General features: G+C 39.8%; 1 protein-coding gene across 1 annotated transcript in view; it reads left to right on the top strand.

Annotated features, from left to right (window-relative positions):
• The window catches only part of PIEZO2 (piezo type mechanosensitive ion channel component 2), a 453866-nt gene that overhangs the window by 409644 nt on the left and 23272 nt on the right, over positions 1-20950 (top strand). Inside the window, exons 40-49 of the mRNA XM_073331610.1 lie at positions 3314-3481; positions 5680-6069; positions 7521-7779; positions 8355-8537; positions 9973-10225; positions 11087-11219; positions 11699-11846; positions 11959-12173; positions 13894-14052; positions 15928-16075. Of these exons, the coding sequence (XP_073187711.1) occupies positions 3314-3481; positions 5680-6069; positions 7521-7779; positions 8355-8537; positions 9973-10225; positions 11087-11219; positions 11699-11846; positions 11959-12173; positions 13894-14052; positions 15928-16075 (2056 nt within the window). The remainder of the gene's footprint in view (positions 1-3313; positions 3482-5679; positions 6070-7520; positions 7780-8354; positions 8538-9972; positions 10226-11086; positions 11220-11698; positions 11847-11958; positions 12174-13893; positions 14053-15927; positions 16076-20950) is intronic.

Below are 20950 nucleotides of genomic sequence, written 5' to 3'. Positions count from 1 at the left end.
CTCGGCATATTTGTGACCTAATTAGGGAGGGAGGGTGGTGATTGTAGGCAGTGGAGTTTGGCACAGAAGAGATGAGAAGAAAATTTTGCCCTGTTATAACTAGTTGTTTCCTATGCCCTGCCAGAAAATATTTCAAGCCAGCATTATAATGAGCTCATTGCCCTTTATTTCCAGTTAACTTATTAGCTAAATATCTTATCAATTTTGGTAAAATGGCTGGGAGCTGATAAAGTCCAATTAGTTGTCTTTTGTGGAATGTGGCCTAAGTTTACAAAGGAATAGAGCAGGGATGGCCAAACTGCGGCTCGCGAGCCACATGCGGCTCTTTTACCATTAAAGTGCTGCTTGTAGAGCCCTCCACACACACACACACATCGTCCACCTACCAGACTTGGGGAGCGGGGAACTCGGGATCTCTGCCTTGAAGCGGGGTAGTGGGGTAGGGGCTTCTGCTCAGTGGGGAGCAGGGTCTCAGGGCTTCAACAGGAGTGGGGATGAAGGCCTGAGCCCCAGTAGGTATGCCCCAGCTCTCAAACTTCCGATGCAGTTCAGAGGGTCAGTAAGTTTGGCCACCCCTGAAATAGAGAGTAAAACCCTAGCTCCATTAAAGTCAAATGCAAAGCTCTGATTGACTTCTGCAGAGTCAGGATTTCACCTTGAATGTTTTTAGATGTCAAAGCAAGGATCAAATCCTAGCACCTACTGAACTCTTTTGACTTTAGTAGGAACCGTGTGATGCTCAGAAGCTCTCACCAAAGCTTTTCTTCAGCCCAGAGTCTCCCACAATTCTGTTCCCTTCCACTCTGCAGTTCTGTAGGCAGCTCAGTATTGTAACGCAGACTGTGCTGGCCGCACCACCTTCTCCAGTTTGCCACCAGGCAATTTATTCCAAAGCTGTGTGAAAACTCTTAGGATGTGATTAGTAACAATAACTTCAATGCCAACCAGTGGCCTATGTACAGTGGTTAACTGGGTCACAAACTGTAGATATAAAAATTTGGCTAATAAGTCATCCAGGGAAGGTAGAATTGTTGGAAATGCAGCTAGCAGAATGGGAAATTTCTTACCCATCCTATCATTCAGAATAAAAACATCTATGCTAAATATATACCCATTTGTAATGGATAGCTGATTAACTTTATTTACAAATACTTTGACTTGGGATTTTAATGCACATTTCAATTTAAAATACTTATTCTTTGAATTTTTTTTAAAGAAGCTAGGGCTTTTCAAAGTCTCTAGAGATGCCAATTTGAAAAGTGACCTGGAAGGATATGCCTGGATAAATGTTTGTGCTGGTTAGTGACTGAGTCAACACAAACTTTGCCAGTTGTACATCACAGTATAGATCATATCCTCCTTAACAGCTTATTGGTGATGCTGGTTCCTACACATTCGGAAGCACATTCACTGTGCTATCAGTATAATCTTGTGCCACTTTCCAAACCTTGGAGGATTCTCATCAGCTGCTCAGAACATGTAGATTTTCCTTCTGATCACTGAGCTGTAATCAAAATCATTGCAAAGACTAACTCTAATCTTGCCCCTAATTAAATCAGTAATTGTTTTGCCATTGACTTCAACAGGTGCCAGATCAAGTCCTCCAGGTGGGGAGCAGTTGAGGGAAACTGGAATACATTTTTTCAATGAAAATGTACCAGTGGGGGCACTCCTTATGATATAAGAGTCATCTTCTGCTTGTGGCACAGGCGCCAGAGTTATTTCGTTTCCGTTCCCTGTATCTGCCCACTGTTATTTACAAGACAACATGTCTACACACACACATATATATATTTAGAGGGGAACTTGTAATTTTACAAGGTAATAACTAGATTGGGGATTAACTAAACACCAAAGTGAAAAAGGGCAATGGGCCACATTTTCAAAAGTACTTGATTTCAATGGTTGTTAGATGCCTAATCTGCTTTATGTGCTTTTGAAAATCCCACAAGGTGCGTATTGCCTCTTTAGATGCCTAAATACCTTTGGAAATCTGTCCCTTGGTGCTTTCAGAAAAGAAACCCAGCTCCCAACATAGATGATGAGATGGAGTTTGGGTTTTAAAATGACACTAAATATCATAAAAAATTATACAATCTGCTGTTAGCTCCCTATAATTCAATACCAAAAACCTCATTTAAAGAGTTAGAACTAGAGTGCCCTATAGATCCATGTAGAGTGTGGACCTTCCAGGTGCTCAATCCTACACCCACTGAAGTCAATGGGAAAAGTCGCACTGACTTCAGTGGTGCAGGATCAGATCCTAAGTGTGGATCTCCCCTCATTGTTTAGTGCTTTCTTTTCTCACTTATGGATCTTAGAGACCCAGAGAGGTGACTGCATGGATTAAAACTCCAAACAGTTCCCTCAACTCAGTTCGTGCACATCTGTGTACTTCATTCACAATTACAGCAAAATACATTGTGTTTACCTACCATATGTCATTAATGTATTTGCTTCCTTCCCATTGCTAATGTTTCTATTTACATTAGTGTTGTCTTTTTCATTACTCATCCACTTCTCATTTTATCCAATAGCATCTGAATGTATAATATATGCCTCTGTTGTCCCACTTGTGGTGACAAGTGAAAGGAGATAAGGGTTTAACTGAAAATGTCCTTTCTTTGATATTGTGTGTGCTTTACAAATTTTGAAATAATGGGGAAAATATTTTTAAATGACTCAAAATAAATAAAATCTTCTTAAAATGATTAATTATCAATGTCAATATTATACAATATAATATTAGATACAAAATCCAAAGCAATGGTAATTATACATGGCATTCATCAAGTAAGTACTGATTTGGCTCTGATTTTTCTATTAGTAGAACATAAGGGTTTTTTTTAATTCTGAAAGCTTTTAGGAAATTGGCCTGCACCCATATAAAAGAATTCCACCAAATCTATTTTTAATAAAATAGATATTGTAAAGAGGAGATCAGCTTCCAAAATGTTTTAATTGAATTTTGGGAATTTCTATTCAAAGCAAACAAAAGTAAAAACTCTCACTTGTACAAAGTTATCTCTAGGCAGTATGGGAACTCTGAGACTATATTGATTCCAATCCCTATATGCATAGTGGTTATATTTTATGATTAGTAGTTATGGCTTCTATATTTTTATAGTCACAATCTGGCTGTACATAAGAATTTGGTTTTATGGTGACTCTAATCAGGTCCTTATCTTCTCTCTGAACCTTTTGTCTTTGTGTCTGTGTTTTGCTGCATGGCGAGCACATTCATTTACTGAACTGTGTATAAAGTAATGTCATTGGTATTTAACATTGTGTTTATAACTGTTTGCGCTGCTAGCTGCTACACTGAAGCAACCATGCTGTTCTCAAGGCAGTCAACCCTTGATGATTTAGATGGACCAGACACTGTTCCTAAAACAAGTGAGCGCGCTCGACCTAGGCTTCGTAAAATGTACAGCATGGATATGTCCTCCTCATCAGCTGACAGTGGCAGTATAGTGTCAAGGTGCTTAACTCATGCATGCTTTGTTCACTCATTTACCCTGGCCATTCTACATGTGACATTGTATACATGTGAAGATGTGTGTGTTTAAAACAATTTGCATGCTTATTGGAAGCTTCATTCCCTTGTATATTGTGACAAGACTGTGAGGTACAAGACAGTATCATAAACCAGTTACGTATTTGTTATTTTGCTTTTAAAAAAAAAAGTCCCCTATTCTTTTATTCATTATAACCTGATCTGTAATTTTGACCTTTGAATGTTGACTCCTGCATCCATATATAGGAACCTGAATAAAAAAAGGGGCTGATTTTCAAAGGTGCTGAACCCCCAGCAGCTGCCATTGACTTCAGTGGAATTTATGGGAGCTCAGCTCTTCAAATAATCCAGTACCTAAATATGGATTTAGGAATCTAGTTTTAGGCATCCAGCTCTGCAAATTTTGGCCATGCTCCTTTCATTTTTAGTTACTCTCTTCATAGGAAAGAATTGTTAAATATGTTTTGAATTCTCTTCCACTGATTTACAGACTCTGAAGTTTTGGAATTAAGACGGGAAATTATTAAGAAAAGATAGCGAGCAATATAAACAAACAGTGAAAGAAAAAACATATTAGAGAACTGTTCCAGAGCTGTTCACTCAGTTTTGCAACTCAAGACTAAAATTGCCTAAATTTTATATGGCTTCAAGATATAAAAGCAATGTTTCAAATTTCATTTCAAAAATAAAATTGTATGGCGTATTAGGTCATTCTACTTCCATATTGCACACTGTTTTAGCAACTTCTGGGTGTTGATTTATTTTGAAAGTCAGCATTTTACATTCTCACTCATTAATCATCTTTAAAGGAGCTATTTACTATTAAGAATCACCAAAATGTACATTCAAGCAACAGCTACCATCAGGTTACTTCTGAAAACTCTCACTAGAAGTTAAAAGGTGACCTAACATAGCTACAGTTTGAAAATGATTTCAAAGGAAAAGGGTATAGAAATCTATTTTGAATTTTGGCAGGAGGTAGTATTGTCAACTGGCTTTTACAATAGCAAGTTTATTATATATATATTGGGTAAAATCCTAGTGAAGTCAAAGGGAGCTCTGCCATTACCAGTCAGTATTTCAACCTTTGTCTCTTTGGAGAGCTGTAAAAGGATGTGATGCATGTAAAATCCATGTTGTTCCTTTTTATTATCTGACTGTTGGAGCTGGGATGGGGGCAAACAGGAGAGGAACATATGGGAGCGAAGAAAGAGAAGAACCTAGGAATAGGGGAAGAGTGGGGCATAGCTAAAAGAAGGCAAGAAGCAAAGCAAGGACAGGAAAGTAGCTGAAGGGGGATAGCCAGATTCTCAGTTAAGTCAATGAGCTGCACCAATTTACACCAGCTGAGAAGCTGATGCAGAGAGGAGCAAACACAGAATGGTGGCAGGAGAGATGAAAAACACATAAAACGGAGTAGAGCTTTGTCAAGCAAGGTGGAGAAGCAGAGAGGTAGGTGAGCAGATAAAAGTGAGTAAGAACAATGTGAAAAGAGAGGAAGTACACACAGAAGAGGAAAGAGGCAGGTAAGCCAAAGAAGTGAAGAAGAAAAATGTAGAGTGAACTGAAGGTAAGATACCATAATACCCTGCTACTCAAACAGTTGTTTACTCTGGATGGCATTACTCCATGTTTGCAGTTAGCCTACCCTTTTATATAGATATAGCATGAAACGTGAGGGGATGGATTCTGTGTGTCCAATTGAATTTTGCCTGCAAGCTGCAGTTTTGAAATGATAAAGCTATGATTGTTAGAAATGTTACATTTACAATTAAGTATATGCATTCCTATATTATACTGTAGCATCATCCAGCTCACTTGAAACAAATGTAGAAATATGCTCTAATTGTGTTTAGAATTTGTTTGTTCTAAGAAAATTGTGTGCAACTTCCCTCTTTGTCAGCATTAATCTGTCCTGTCTTGGTTTGGAACTGTATTGAATCACTGCAAGCTCAACATGCAATCACTCCGCGTGCAAATGGATCAGTGTTTTTTATGTGTAAGGAAGAGGTGACAGCAGTACATCTTCTGCCAACTGCAGTGAATTTTCAAAGTTTGGGAGCAGAGTGAGGGCTTGCCAGTATTTCCAGGTCAAAACAGAGTTAGCAAAGTTTTCCGAGTAATTGTGTTAAGAGAGAAATCCTTTTTCTTCCTCCTGACAGTGAACCTACCCAGGTCACCATGCTGTATTCTCGTCAGGGCACAACAGAAACCATTGAAGAAGTAGAAGGGGAGCATGAAGAAGAAGGGGCAGGTTCTACATCAAGACGAGAAGATGAGGTGGACGATTATGGCTTGGATTCAGAAGGAGCTGCGTACACTCCTGATACTGACGTGCCATCATACTCTGCTGCGGATGGCAATGCCGAAATTCCACCTTCATACAGCAAAGCTGTCAGCTTTGATCATCTTTCCTTCAGTTCCCAAGATGACTCTGCTGGCAAGAACCTCATGATGGTGAGCCCAGATGACAGTCAAATTGACAAGCTAAATGATACTATCCTCCCTCCATTGACACACGATCTGACTGCCAGTGAGCTGCTTCTAAACAAGTAAGAAACTTTAGAGAAGAAAAAACGTAGTCTTTGAAGTTTTCCTAAATATTTTAATTCCTGTTTCAGGAGGTGTTTTCTGTCTAACTACTGCTGTTATTAGTGAGGATTTTTCTCTCAAAAATTGGTTTTAATTGTGGGGTGGGGCTGTTTCTCTCTAATTGTTTTAATTTTATTTGGGAAAGGTCCTTCCTTCTAAAATTACATGGAAAAAAATCTCTGCTTCTCCCCCAACACACACTTAGTTAATAGCCCCCATTGCCATTGGATTTCTGCAGTTCAAATTCAATGGCAATGCTGCACTCCTTCATGGGCTGCAGCATACTCCCCTCCCCACCATGCAGCCAACAAGTTATCCTGACCAGTGCTTGGGAGTTGGAGCCAATAGCTCTTCTTTCTCATCTTCCTTTGTGACATCGTTCTTCCCAAGGACAGTAAGGAGGGAGCTTTCCCTGTTCTCCCTTGCCTGCAGACACTGAAATTCTGCCCAGCCCTTATGCAGGCCACATAATATGTGAAAAGTCTCCTTATTCCTTCCTTTACCACAGTGCACTTGCATAAGGGCCAGGCAGAATCTCAAATCCCAGAAATGGTCCCATCAGCTCAGTTAGAACTAGACCAAAAGGCACCACACTCCCTGAGCAAAGCAAGTGCTTTTTCGTCTATGCTTCCATGTTCCTTTGTTTTTCAGGTATTCAACCAAATCTTTCCAAAGGCTGGAACATTCAAAGTGTTGACAAGACAAAAAAGCTCTTCTTTTATGCTATGACTGTGCAGTGCCTAGTACACCGAGGTTCTGGCCCATGACTAGAGCTCCTAGGCGCCACTGTAGTACAAATAATAATAAATAAATGACACTCATGAAAAGCAGAGAGGTTTAAATCTATGTGCGTTCATGTAATAATTTTACACTTGTCACAATTTTATTATGTTTTTAACATCAGCTTGTTTTTTTTATTAACAGTCGGGTTTACCCTAACAGTCAAAGAAGACAAGGCACATCTGGTGGCTAAAATAAAAATGGCATTCATTCTGATCTCACTTACACTAATTTCACACCAGTGTAACTGTACTGACTTTTAATGGAGTTATTCCTGATTCCTGGTATAAGTAGATCAGAACTGGATCCAATGTCTCACTACCAGAACATGATTTGCAGATGAGGTGCAATGATTAGGTGTTTATCGGCAAGCTGATTGTTTTCATGTATTAAATACCAAACTAGCACTTCCAAATGGTTTACTGTGAATTGTCACTGGAGTTTAATGTTACATGAATTTATTTAGCATCAGGCTATGATACATATATTTGTTTAGAATACCAAATTCTCTTCATGTTTACAGATTTTCCAACAGAATCTGGAACCATTATAAAGGAGAAAACAGTAATAATAAAAATCAGCTCTCGTGAATTTCATATTGATGTCATTCATAGAACTCTTCTTCTCACAGGATGTTTCGTGATGAAGAGCTGGAGGAATCAGAGAAATTTTACAGTGGTCAGCCTCGACTATTGCTTCTCGTTTATGCCCTGTATAATACACTGGTGGCCCGGTCAGAAATGGTGTGTTATTTTGTGATTATCCTTAATCACATGATATCTGCCTCCATGATTACCCTTGTGCTTCCCATCCTTATATTTCTTTGGGCCATGCTGTCTGTCCCCAGGCCGAGCAAACGCTTCTGGATGACAGCCATTGTCTACACTGAGGTATGCCATTACTCCTACATCCTTATTTGTCAAACACATTGGGAACAGATAACATGCTCTTTTGCGAATAAAAGTGAATAATAAGCCGCTCAGGGCAGGAATTGTCTCTTTTCTGTGCTTGTACATCTCTCCTTTGGGCATTATAATACAAATATATACTAAAAATAACATCCTTGGGCATTGGTGTGAGAGGTGATTGTTTGATTTTTCTGTTCTGCACTTGGCTGACCTCCTTCTAGTTTTAAAAAGGCAACATCTACTAATAGCTACCATCTAGTGGTATCCAAGATACTGCAGTTACTGTCTCTTGTATTTATAGGAAAATAACTGCGGTATCTCAAATGCCACTGGGTAGCACTTGTTGGTAAACACTGATTTTTTCATGGCGACCCCTCTAATTGGAATGTATGAAAACATAATTAGTTTCACAGAACAATAAATGCACTAATTAATCTAATTTTAAAAAAAACCATGAAATAGTCACATGGTATTTCATGTTCCTGACATGAGGTTACTTGTCTGTCAGTTGAATGGTGTTTGGATAATTGTTCTTGATACATTATGTTTCCGTACAGGTGACCATTGTTATCAAGTACTTCTTCCAGTTTGGCTTCTTTCCCTGGAATAAACATGTGGATTACACCAAAGATAAACCTTACCATCCGCCCAATATTATTGGTATTGAAAAGAAAGAGGGTTATGTACACTATGACCTTGTTCAGCTCCTTGCTTTGTTCTTCCATCGATCCATTTTAAAGGTAAACTGAGATAAAAGGCATGTCTTTATTTTATTTAATTTTTATCGTCATTCCTATGACGACTCAGCACAATGAATTTGTCTTCGCAGTACCCCTCTGAGGTAAAATATTACTATGCCCATTGTACAGATGGGGAAACTAAAGAACAGAGAGATTGTGTGGGTTGCCTAGTATCATACAAGTTGGCTGTGGCAGAACAAGGAATAGAGTGGAAACCTTCTGGTCCCACTGTGCAGGGCCATTCTCCCTCTCTGTCCCATGTTCATCAGCACTTTTACAGGTTTATTTACAGGTGTTGAGTTAACATTATTTTAACTTTTTTAATTAAGTTACTTTATTTTAAAATGAAAAGGAGTACTTGTGGCACCTTAGAGACTAACCAGTTTATTTGAGCATAAGCTTTCGTGAGCTACAGCTCATTTCATCGCATGCACATCATCGCATGAAAACTCCTTTTCTTTTTGCGGATACAGACTAACACAGCTGCTACTCTGAAACCTGTCTTTATTTTAAAATGTTTTTGCCATTTAAATTCTGAAGACTCCATTTTCTAAGGAAATGTTTGGCCTTGACACTCATTAAAAGCCTGAAGACATCTCAACAAAAAAATACTGATCTCATTGCTGACTTTGCAGATAGTATGTCCCCAAAGGTAGGCAAAGTGGCCATTTCTTATGTTTGGTGTGTCCATAGCAATGAGTGAAACATTTATTCGTCCTTAAGAATTTTTCAAATTATCAATATAGTCAAATCTTAATTGTCTAACACCAAGCAACTAAAACTCTTATATGTGAACAATAGATATGACACCTGAGATTTGCCTTCAGCACACGTCTTTTGGGGCTGCTTAGGCAGTATTGTTTTCTTTCATACTGAAATACTTTAATGACATTTGTGTGGATGGACAATTGATCTTTTTCTTTTTTTTCTTTCTGGAAATGGGATGAAAATGGAGGGGAGAATTGAGGTGTACAGTTGAAATGAACCAAGGAAAATATCATGGAAGCGGTATATTTTGATGAAATCCCTGATTTTATGGCTGTGGCTCATTCATAATTTATCCCCAAAAACCTAAGGAAAGTACTGCCCTACACATAATATTGTTGCAAAATTTAAAACTGGCACCTACTACCACACAAATATAATAATATCTCTAACTAGATTTATTCTAAAATGGACATTAAGTAGGCACTTCCTTTGCCTCGTTTGTGTCCCAGAACACATACTGATTGCTATGTAACTTTCAGATATTTATTATATCCCTTTAGTCAAACAAACTTTGATGACTTCAAATTAAAAAGGGGATCTGAGCCTTATAAATATCAGAATAGAAAGACAGAAGATGCTCGTAATTATATAGTCTGTTTTGCAGCACAATAAATATCACCCTAACTGAAGTACAAGAGTGACATGCTTTTCCTCCTTTCTCCACCAGTGCCATGGGTTATGGGATGAAGATGATGAAGGTGAAAGCTGTAGTAGTAAAGAGGAATATGGCGATGAGCTCTCACTGACAGCAGGCAGGAGAGATTCTGCTGACTCTTTAAAGTCAGTGAACCTTGCGGCTTCTGTGGAATCCATACATGTCCACTTCCCAGAACAGCAGACTGCCGTCAGGAGGAAAAGTTCCAGCAGTGGGTCACAACTTTCACACAGATCCAGTTTGTCCTCACACAGGTCAAAGAGAGGTATGTGTCACAGCGCTACTGGGCCTTGAAAACCAGTAGCTCACTTCTGATTAGATGATTCTGTTGAGACCTTTGATGTATTTCTGTGGAGAGCTCAGAAAACATTTAACACAACGGCTGCTTTTTGAGACCGGGAAATATGTGAATCAAAATCCCGGATACTTATAGAGATGGGCCCAACCAACACCCAGAAGTGAACTCCCTCAACTTTGACGAAGTTCAGATCCAGATCCAAGCACTACAGACAGTGCTTTCTCTATAATTTGCTGGCACAGAACATTCCAAATCTTTGGGAGGGTCCAGATCCAAACTTTATGGCTCAGCACCATCTCTAGTTAGCAGGAATTCATAGTGAACTTCTTTTTGTTACCATCTGAGGTCATATGGTAATGAAGTGAGGAAAGTATTGATTTTGTGATATTGTGACAGATCACCTTCCCTATCTCCTGAAGAGGAAGACTTCACTATAGTTTGGAGAGAGATATAGATAGATAGATAGATATTAGATTATAGATATCCAAATCAATATCGCAAATCTATCAATCTCTCTCTATATACACACACCATCCTGGCAACTGAAGCAGGCCAGTTACATCAGTTTTGGTACCAACTCTTTTTTATAGCCATATGAAGTCAAGGTTTGATTCAGCCAGTTGTCAAGTCTGTGTCAAACAGTCAAGACTTTACTATATATGTCTATATTAAAAAAAGGTGTCTGGTTTCATTTAAAAACTTCTTAAATGTGCAACTTATTTACACGGGTTATACTCTGTGATTTTATTCCTTCTGTATTTTTATCTAAACTTTGATTTTAATTGGATGCCTTCTTTCTTGTTTTCTTCTTACCATCCTCACTTCCAGGGAGCACCAGTACACGAAACAGCAGTCAGAAAGGAAGCAGTGTATTAAGCATCAAGCAAAAATCTAGAAAAGAGCTTCTTATGGAAAAGTTTCGAGAACAAATGATCAAAGCAAAGGCATTTACGATTAAAAAGTGAGCAATTTTTCTCTAGGGGATTGGAGAGGTGGATAGGGGAAATTACAGTGAAATAACTTTTTAAGTAACTAAAAATATGCTACTCTTAGTAAAAATAAGTTATAAAAGTATAAATTTATCAGGGGACTGGATGATTCAGTAGATTGGTGATAGGATACAGAATCTTTCACTCTTGGTCACCAGTTCACATATAAACAAAACAACAGTGGCTGTCAAAGTCCATTTGAAGGCTAATTGTTGTCCTTTGTGAATGAGTTGGTGGACTAAGTGAATTTCCTAGTGGGCAGGTGTTTGCAGAACATTACAAAAATGGCCAACACAACAGGTAATAATTGGCTTCTGTAAAACACCATGAACCCCAAAAGTGAAGTGTATAATTAAGCAAATTAATAATATCAGTCCCTTCCTTTTGTAAGTTTAGGAACTTGAGTTCAAGGTACTTGTCTTAAATCAGATTGTGGTGTATGTTGTTTCAGGACTCTTCAAATATATGTGCCCATCAGACAGTTTTTCTACAATCTCATTCACCCGGAATACAGTGCTGTGACTGATGTTTATGTGCTGATGTTCCTCGCAGATACTGTGGACTTCATCATCATTGTGTTTGGGTTTTGGGCTTTTGGGGTATGTTATGAGAGGCTTGTTCTGTAAATCCTCTTTCAGACTCTTCGTCACAATTGTGAAATACCATGTAGAATTTGTTATCCCAAAGTTATTGTGATGTTTTCCTTCCCAGAAACATTCTGCGGCAGCAGATATCACCTCTTCATTATCAGAGGACCAGGTACCAGAGGCATTCTTGGTGATGGTGCTCATTCAGTTTGGGACCATGGTGGTAGACCGAGCACTGTACCTCAGAAAGACTGTCATGGGAAAAGTCATCTTCCAGGTCATTCTTGTTTTTGGGATACACTTTTGGATGTTCTTTATCTTGCCTGGAGTAACTGAAAGGTAAATCCATTAAAAATAAAGCATAAGACTTGAATAACATCATTTTTCAAGTTTATTCCTGATTTAATTTGAGTGAATTACAGCTAAAGACTGAATCACAAACAGGTTTCTTCTTGATCTCATTACCAATGGATTGTTTAAGTATCTTTTCAGAATAATTAGTGCTGCAAATATGGAACTGCTTGAATGGGGAAAGACTGAACTATATAAAACCATACTGAATTAGAACTGCCTTTAGGGCGATAATTTTGTAGTTAATGTATCATGAAGATCTGGACACAGAGTAAGTACTACATTCAAAGTTGAATTTAAGGTAGTCAGAACTGACATAATGCAAACTCTTGGGCCATCCCTGCTTTAATGAATGGTTCCTAACAACCTCCTGTTTCCTGTAATAGCTCTATTTTCCACCCCCCTCAACATTAAATACACCGCCTTTTTATAGCTATCATACAGCTATTGAGTATTAGGTCATAATTTGTCCCAGCAACTAATGAAAAAGTGCAAACTTAAAATTCCAAGAGAGTTGCATTGTACCTTGCAAATAGTGATAGAATAGTTTACTGAGGGGGAAAAATGGTTTATTGCATGTGAAGAATACAAACTAATTAGAAAAGACAAAAAGACCCTTCTTTGCACTTAAAAATTGTCCTTGAATGTATTTATTATATTTTTCCAAGTGCAATAGTAATTACAGCTATGCTTGAATAAAACTGGTATTCTCCCAATGACCTCCTACCTCAAAAGTTACTGAGCATTGAAAAGGGAGAGAAAAATGAAGTTTGAGATTGTCAGTTTAATTTATTGTTCAAAAGAAAAGGCAACAAAATCCCTCTTGATCTTTACCCTGCCTTTAAGAAATATGTATCTCCTAATCTTAATCTTGAATTTGCATTTGAAACCTGTCAGGGTCAATTTAAATCAAACTGATTTCTATAAACCCGTGAAAGTTCCTTATCTAGAATAGTTTTCCAAAACAACTCATTGAAAACATTGGCTCATATCTTGCTCCCCAAACACTGTCCTTGGTGAGGAGTTCACAGCATGCTGCTGAGCTGTAATCATGCTAGGGACCACTCCACTTCTGAGATGCCCACATAAACAGCTCCTTCCCAGTTTACGTGGTCTAAATCAGCATCCCTGGTCACTGAGAAACGGAGATGCATCCCAACCATCAGTGACTTCCTCACACATTCCAGGGACCCTGGTCCCCCATCTCTGACCCTTATCGTCACTAGAGGCACAGTAATACTTGCAGGCTCTTTGGGGAGAGAGGCAAGACCAGAAATACACAGTGTTGCTTGTGGAAGGGTGAGTAGTACATTTGCATGTGTATCCCATCCATCCTGCTGCAGCTCCACGTCAAGCTGCTCAAGGAGTGGATGTGGGGCCTCTCCATGAGCACAGTGAGTCTGCCACTGGGAGATTCAACGCAATGAACTGCAGGTGAAACAGCTGTACAGTGCTACTGTGTTGCTTACAGCCCTGCAAACATGAGTCAGGATTTAGCCCAATTCTATAGATGTTTGGTATTAAATATCTACACTTTCAGTTGTAGTTTTTCTCTCGAGCTGGGTGGCAGCCACAGGGGGACCTGAACCAAGGATTGATTGCAGGTTTTCATAAATGAGGAGCTGAGAGATGTGCAGAGCATATTGGATTACATCTGTAGAACATAGATATAAAACTATCAATTTTTTCTCTCTCCTTTTAATTGCAGGAAATTTAGCCAAAACACAGTTGCCCAGCTCTGGTATTTTGTGAAATGTGTTTATTTTGGGTTATCAGCATATCAGATACGTTGTGGTTACCCAACCCGTGTTCTTGGCAACTTCCTCACCAAAAGTTACAACTATGTAAACCTCTTCTTATTTCAAGGGTAAGTGTATCCCACTCTCTCTCAGCCACCCTTGTATATATGTAGTATGAAGGTTTAATTGTCACTCAGAAGGCCTCATTATTCATGACTTAGTTCTGCAGGTCATTGTAAATGAGTGCTAATAAAACCTTTATTGCATATCATATCATCATACCACCACAATATATGCTGCACATAATTAAAGACAAAAGCTATTTTAGAAATGTTATCTGCTCTTTAAATCTATGAGCCTTCCTTGTCATGAGCCCAATTATACAGACCTCTACGGGAGAGAAAAAATGTAATTAATCCATTTTTAGAATTCTAACAATTACCTTACATAGTTTACATAAAAATCACTGTAGTGTCCTGTGTCCCTGGATCTTCCAGGTCCAGAAACAAGTGCTGTGTGTCCTATTGGAAAGTTTGGACTCTCCACTTTTCCAAGTTTAAAATGCTCTTTCTAACTCTGCAAAGTAACAAGATATCTGACTTTAAACCTGTCACTGGAGTCGCACCCAACACCAAGAGTCTTGAGTGGGAAATAACACATGGGAGGGTTAAGGAAATATTTGTTGTAGTAGAAAGGATCTTTTTAAAAAAAAAAATAGTGTCTCTCAAGTTGCTCAGAGATATGGAATATTAGTAGTTACCCTTGGAGAGATGGCTCAGTGGGCAGAATGCAGGTAAGAAAATAAAAGTACATGATAACTCTAAACGCAGTGCATAAATATTGCCATCACATATATACTATGAAATAGCTATAACGTGAACCACACATGTTTTCCCTGTCAAACAAGTGATAATTTTTTTAAATGTCAAAAGTGTGGTGAGATGAATCATAACATTTTAAGACAACATACACAGCCTATTAAAGAGGGACTTTCATGTTGGAGAAATTCAAATTTAAACTTGCCTAAATCATTCACATTTTAGTTGTCTCTCATATTTTGTTTACCATTATTGCTAATTATTACTGACTGTGAGTCTGAAAAGTTTTGGGGTTTTGTGCTTGCCAGCTAAACAGTTCATACCATAATCAAATTTATCACAATCCCTTTGTTCTAATAATCCAGGCTTTATTCCAAGATTTTTAGTATGTACTGGTTACAGTCCAGCTAGAAAAATCACAGAAATAGCTTTCCTCACACTATAACAGTGTTTCTGGTTTGACTGGCACTAGGAAGAAGAAAGTGGAAAGGTGGATAAATATTAAATAAGTCAGTTTAATTAAAATATTTGCAAAAGGTAACCAAACAATTTCTGAACCTCAGAAGGTATTCAAGTTGCGCAAAAACCACTTTGCATACTCACAGCCCAGTTTCTCCTGTTGATCCTACAGTAAAGTCATTAGGCCAGACTGCTCTACACCGTTTTAGCCCTTGCACCAATCTGGTAGTGCAAAAGCACCACAAAGCAAATGACCAGCAGAAAATTCCCTTCCAAGTGAAATGCAATCGGTTCTTATATCCGTCTCTGCCTTCCCCTCCCAGTTTAGGAGCTAGGGAAGAAGGGGCTTTGGCCCAAGAGAGAATCTATCCCATAAAGTTGCATCTGTGACACTGTCATCACTCCCATGATTATTGATTACAAGTGACATAAGTGCATGTTTGACTTTTCTACAGGGTTATTAAAATATGGTGAACATCAGTAATACCCAAGCAACCCCAGAAAATGACTAAGTGCAATTGTTTTCACTTTCAATTCATGTTTTCTATTTTCAATTCTGAACCCCTCCATTAAGCTTTTTGATATTTAACATTTGTGTAATTTTCCCACACATGGTGTAATGATAAGACTCACTAAAAATTATCTGTGTTCCTTAATTAGATACAATGCTATACCTCACTACCGCACAGTAAGATAGTTCATCTACTATACTGTCTCTCCTTTTAGATTCCGTCTGGTTCCATTTTTGACTGAGTTGAGAGCAGTAATGGACTGGGTTTGGACTGATACCACTCTGAGCCTTTCCAGCTGGATCTGCGTTGAGGATATTTATGCTCATATATTTATCTTGAAATGTTGGCGAGAGTCTGAAAAGGTAAGAAAGCTATGCAAGTGATTTAAACCTTTTTTTACACCGAAAGTTAATTGTGGCAATAATGAAGAAAAGCTGCCAATTCATGAGTTCCTAAATTTAAAAAAATATATCAGAAGGCCAGAGTTTTATCAGAGAGGCCTAAGGTTCATGTGCAAAAATGTTCATCCAATTATGTGCCTGTGTCTGTGTGCAATTGCTGCAGATGAAAATTTGAATGGCTTTCCGGCATCTAACTTCTCGTTTGTGCCTAACTAATTTTTCTTTCATTCATACAAGTTCTATGTAAAATCATGGTAATTTGTTTCTGCCAACATAGATACTCAGTTGTAGACCTAGATTTCAGGGGTGGATTTAAGAATAAGACAAGGTAAGCAAATGAACTCAGGTTGTCCAGAGTTGGTGGAGGAATAGCCAAACAACTGGGGCCCTCTCTACACTACAAATTATGTTGGAATACAGCCACCGCAGTTAGTGTATCATTCAAACACATGCATACTTGGCTGCTTGCATTAGCACTGTGCATATTCACCGGGGATATTTGTGTCAGTTCAAACAGTGGTGCACCACAGGTAAGTATCTCAGTGTGCTATGTGCCACTATCTGGTGCAATGCCTTCTGGGAAGTTTTCACAATGTATTGTGGGATAGAAATAATTTGCCCAGGGATCTCTAGGAGCTAGAGGTCAAGTTCCCAGCATGCAACTTTCTTTGTCCCTTAGTGCCATTCATATCCCATAATTTTTGCTTCCTCTTTTAAAATCCTACAAACCTGCATGGCACTGTTTGGTGTCTGCCATCTCTGACAGAAGCATGGAGCCCAAATAGCTCTGTGCTATTCTCATGAATGTTGCAAATACAGGATACATGATTGTCAATTATTATCAGAGTCACAGGAAGAACTTCAACAGTTGGGGACATAAATATTTCTTGAGGACAGTTTGCTAAGGGAGATAGCAAAAAAAAATTCAAGGTTGCTGGTGGTATTCATGCAGTTGCAGGTGGTGGAGCGCTGCTTCTGAGCTCGAGAAACAAGCGCTGACCTATAGGATTGCATCATCATGCAGGCTTGGATTGACAATCCGTGACCGCAGAACTTTTGGATAAGAAAGGCCAAATTCCTGAGTCTGTGTGCTGGGCTCATCCTGGCCCTCCAACGCAGAGACACCAGAATAAGAGCTGCACTGAGAGTTGCAAGATTCCAGAGTGTGATGGCCACTTGCTCTTCAACACCAGATTGGTATGGGTCAGTGGGAAATCCACAGTGGAGGTTTTTGTCGTGCAAGTGTGTACAGCCTAGTCATCTCCCCCACGCAGGAGTGTGACTCCTGGCAATGTGCAGAACATAATGGATGGATCTGCAGCACTGAGGTTCCCAAACTGCAGTTGGGCGATAGACAGCACACATATCCCTGTTTTTGCACCAGCCCACATTGCCACACAGTACATCAACAGAAAGGGCTACTTTTCTGGTTTTCTGTGGTTATGCAAGCGTTGCTGGATCACCAGTGATGCTTCACCGATATCAATATGGGCTGGTCAAGGAATGTGCGTGAAGCTCACATCTTTAAGAACACAGGGCTGTTCAGAAAGCTGCAAGCAGGGACATTCTTTTTTGATCGGCAGAGTACCCTGGGTGATATTGGAATGCCAATTGTTGATCCTGGGGGACCCAGTCTATGCCTTGCTTTCCTGGCTCATGAAGATGTATACTAGCCACCTTGACAGCACCAAGGAAAGATTCAACTACCAGCTCGGCAAGTCCAGTACGACTGTCAAATATGCTTTTAATAGACTGAAGGGATGCTGGTGGTGTTTACTCACAAGACTGGATATCAGCAAGAAAAATACCCCAATGGTTATAACTGCCTTCTGTGTCCTGCATAATATCTGTGAGGCAAAGAAGGAAAATTTGCCATGGGGTAAAGGGCTGAGGTAAAGTGGCTGACACAGGGCTACCAGGAGAGCCCAACATGGAACTATGTGGTTGCAAGAGACTTTGATAGAGCACTTTAACAGTCAGCCACATTAATGTTCCATGCCAGTGGTCTTCAATCTTCTTTCATTTGCTGACCCTTAAAAAGTTTCAAATGGAGGTGCAGACTCCTTTGGAAATCTTAGACATAGTCTGCGGACCCCCAGGAGTCCGCATCCGCAGACCACATGTTGAAAACCACTTCATTCTGGCCCTGAACATTTGTGAGCTGTTAGGAATTGTGTGTAGTGCTTGGTGTACATTAGTATATGTAACACTTTGTCTCTTAATGACTGTATGAATTATTCTGACTTTGCTATGCATTTATAATTGTTACTGTTTTTCACTGAAGCTATGAATTGGGTAGTGCTTGCTGCACATTTACACATACAACTGGGTGTTTTGTTGAATCTCTGGGTCCTATGGTACTGGGTGCTTGGAGTACTGCTATACTCACTGCACTATGTATAGTGAACTAATAAAGGTTTATTTTCAAGAAACAGAATTTTACTGACCAACAAAAGCGGTGGGGAAAAACTTGCAAATAAAAAAGGACAATACAATACAAACTTCCAACATAAAATAACAGAACAGAAATTTAAATTTAGGAAGGCAGCAAACATTTCTGTCCACTTCAGTCCACAAATGAAGTCCATTCTGGCTATCCATACACCAACTGTGCCTCTCAAAGGTAAGCATATGTGAAACTGTGGTTGTCCTTACTGTCCGTAACCATGGAGTGGTAGGCGTAGGGATGCGGCCTCTGGTGCATTGCAGAATGTTGTGGGGTTGTCAAGGTTCCTTCCCCACTCTGAACTCTAGGGTACAGATGTGGGGACCTTCATGAAAACCCCTTACACTTATTTTTACCAGCTTAGGTTAAAACTTCCCCAAGGTACAAACTATTTTACCTTTTGCCCTTGGACTTTATTGCTGCCACCACCAAGTGTCTAACAAATATATAATAGGGAAAGAGCCCACTTGGAAACGTCTTTCCCCCCAAAATCCTCCCCAAACCCTACACCCCCTTTCCTGGGGAAGGCTTGATAAAATCCTCACCAATTTGCATAATTGAGCACAGACCCAAACCCTTGGATCTTAAGAACAATGAAAAAGCAATCAGGTTCTTAAAAGAAGAATTTTAATTGAAGAAAAAGTAAAAGAATCACCTCTGTAAAATCAGGATGGTAAATACCTTACAGGGTAATCAGATTCAAAACATAGAGAATCCCTCTAGGCAAAACCTTAAGTTACAAAAAGACACAAAAATAGGTATATACATTCCATTCAGCACAACTTATTTTATCAGCCATTTAAACAAAACAGAATCTAATGCATATTAACTAGATTACTTATTAGCCCTTTACAGGAGTTCTAACTTGCATTCCTGCTCTGGTCCGGGCAAAAACAACAGAGACAACCTTTGTTTCTCTCCGGCTCCAGCTTTGAAAGTATCTTGTCTCCTCAATGGTCATTTTGGTCAGGTGCCAGCGAGGTTATCCTAGCTTCTTAACCCTTTACAGGTGAAAGGGTTTTTCCTCTGGCCAGGAGGGATTTCAAAGGTCTTTACCCTTCCCTTTATATTTATGATAGGGGTGTAGGGAGTTGCAACCATGGAGTTGTCTAGGGACTGCAAAGGGTGGCGAGTCTGTGATTATTGGACATGTAGGTCAACTAGGGTCTGCAGCATCTGTGTTTTCAGCCTGAGAAGCCCCACAATGTCCAGGTGCATCTCCTTCTTCTGCTACTGCTGAGATTCATGGGTTTTTCTCCATTTTCTGCTGTCCTCTCTGTGCCATTCCAGGTGGTCTGCCATGTTGATCCACCAGGCCCTTTGTTTGCAGTCCAATGCAGCACTGGCTTGCAGGGTCTCGTTGAACATATCCTCCCTCCTCCTATTCTTTCTCCTCCTCACGGTCAGGTGTTCTGTGGGTGGCACCCCTTCAGGCCACAACAGCAGCAGCTGCAGATAAAATAGATGCATGTATAATTGGAATTACAGCCACAATGGAAAGTGAAAGTTAAGTTTCAAAACTCCCTTCCCTTAGTCCCTTAAAACCTTTTAACCAGGCATTTTTATTGGCAATTCATTTTTGGAGTGCTTCTGCACAGAGCCACTCTCCATCCTCAGCCATGGTGAGCATGGCCCACCAAGGGCAAGTGTGGGGAGAAAGGAGGAAGGCATTAAGATTTTTGCTTGCATGAAACAATAACATTTCAGTGCCTGTTTCCATGGGTATGACTATAAGGCAATGGCACTGGATATTGGCATTATTTTCCAAGACGGTGGTGATTTTTTTCTGATAACTTACTCCTGAGGGTAACAAAGGCACAGAGTACAGCTGCTGCTGGCATCCTGAAGTTGCCTAGGTCCATATGCCGCTGGTCTGTTTTCAGCTGGTACCATTGCTGTACTCATCCCAGAGTGTCATGGTAGAAATAGGGATGCCATTCCTAGAAACCTTCAAGAGAAGATTGCAGAGTATCTCCATGAAAGTTTATTCAAGATCTCTCAAGATGATACAAGGGACAGCCCTATGTACATAAACAAACCCCCACCCCACCTCAAAGCAGGTCTCCTCCTCCTCCTCCACTCCTTCCTCCTCCTGGATGCTCACAGCAGGGGTCTCTAGCTCCTTGGGGGTATCCCTAGTGGTTTGCAGGGTGCTGGTGGAGTCTCCACCAAGTACGGCGTGCAGCTTGGTAGAAAAGCAGCAGGTCTGCAGCTCAGTCCCAGATTAGTTGTTGGCCTCTGCTACGCCTGCTTCAGTTCCTTTGCTTCCATGCAACACAGAGGCTGATTCCTGTCTTTGTCCGCATCCCCTGTGCAGTCTTTTCACAGATGTCCACATTTCTATGACTGGTCCCTGGCGGTGCCAACACAGCCTCTTCTCCTCACAGGCC

The sequence above is a fragment of the Lepidochelys kempii genome, chromosome 2 (assembly GCF_965140265.1).
Source record: "Lepidochelys kempii isolate rLepKem1 chromosome 2, rLepKem1.hap2, whole genome shotgun sequence".
Taxonomy (NCBI): Eukaryota; Metazoa; Chordata; order Testudines; family Cheloniidae; genus Lepidochelys; species Lepidochelys kempii.
This window is presented reverse-complemented; position numbering and strand designations above follow the sequence as displayed.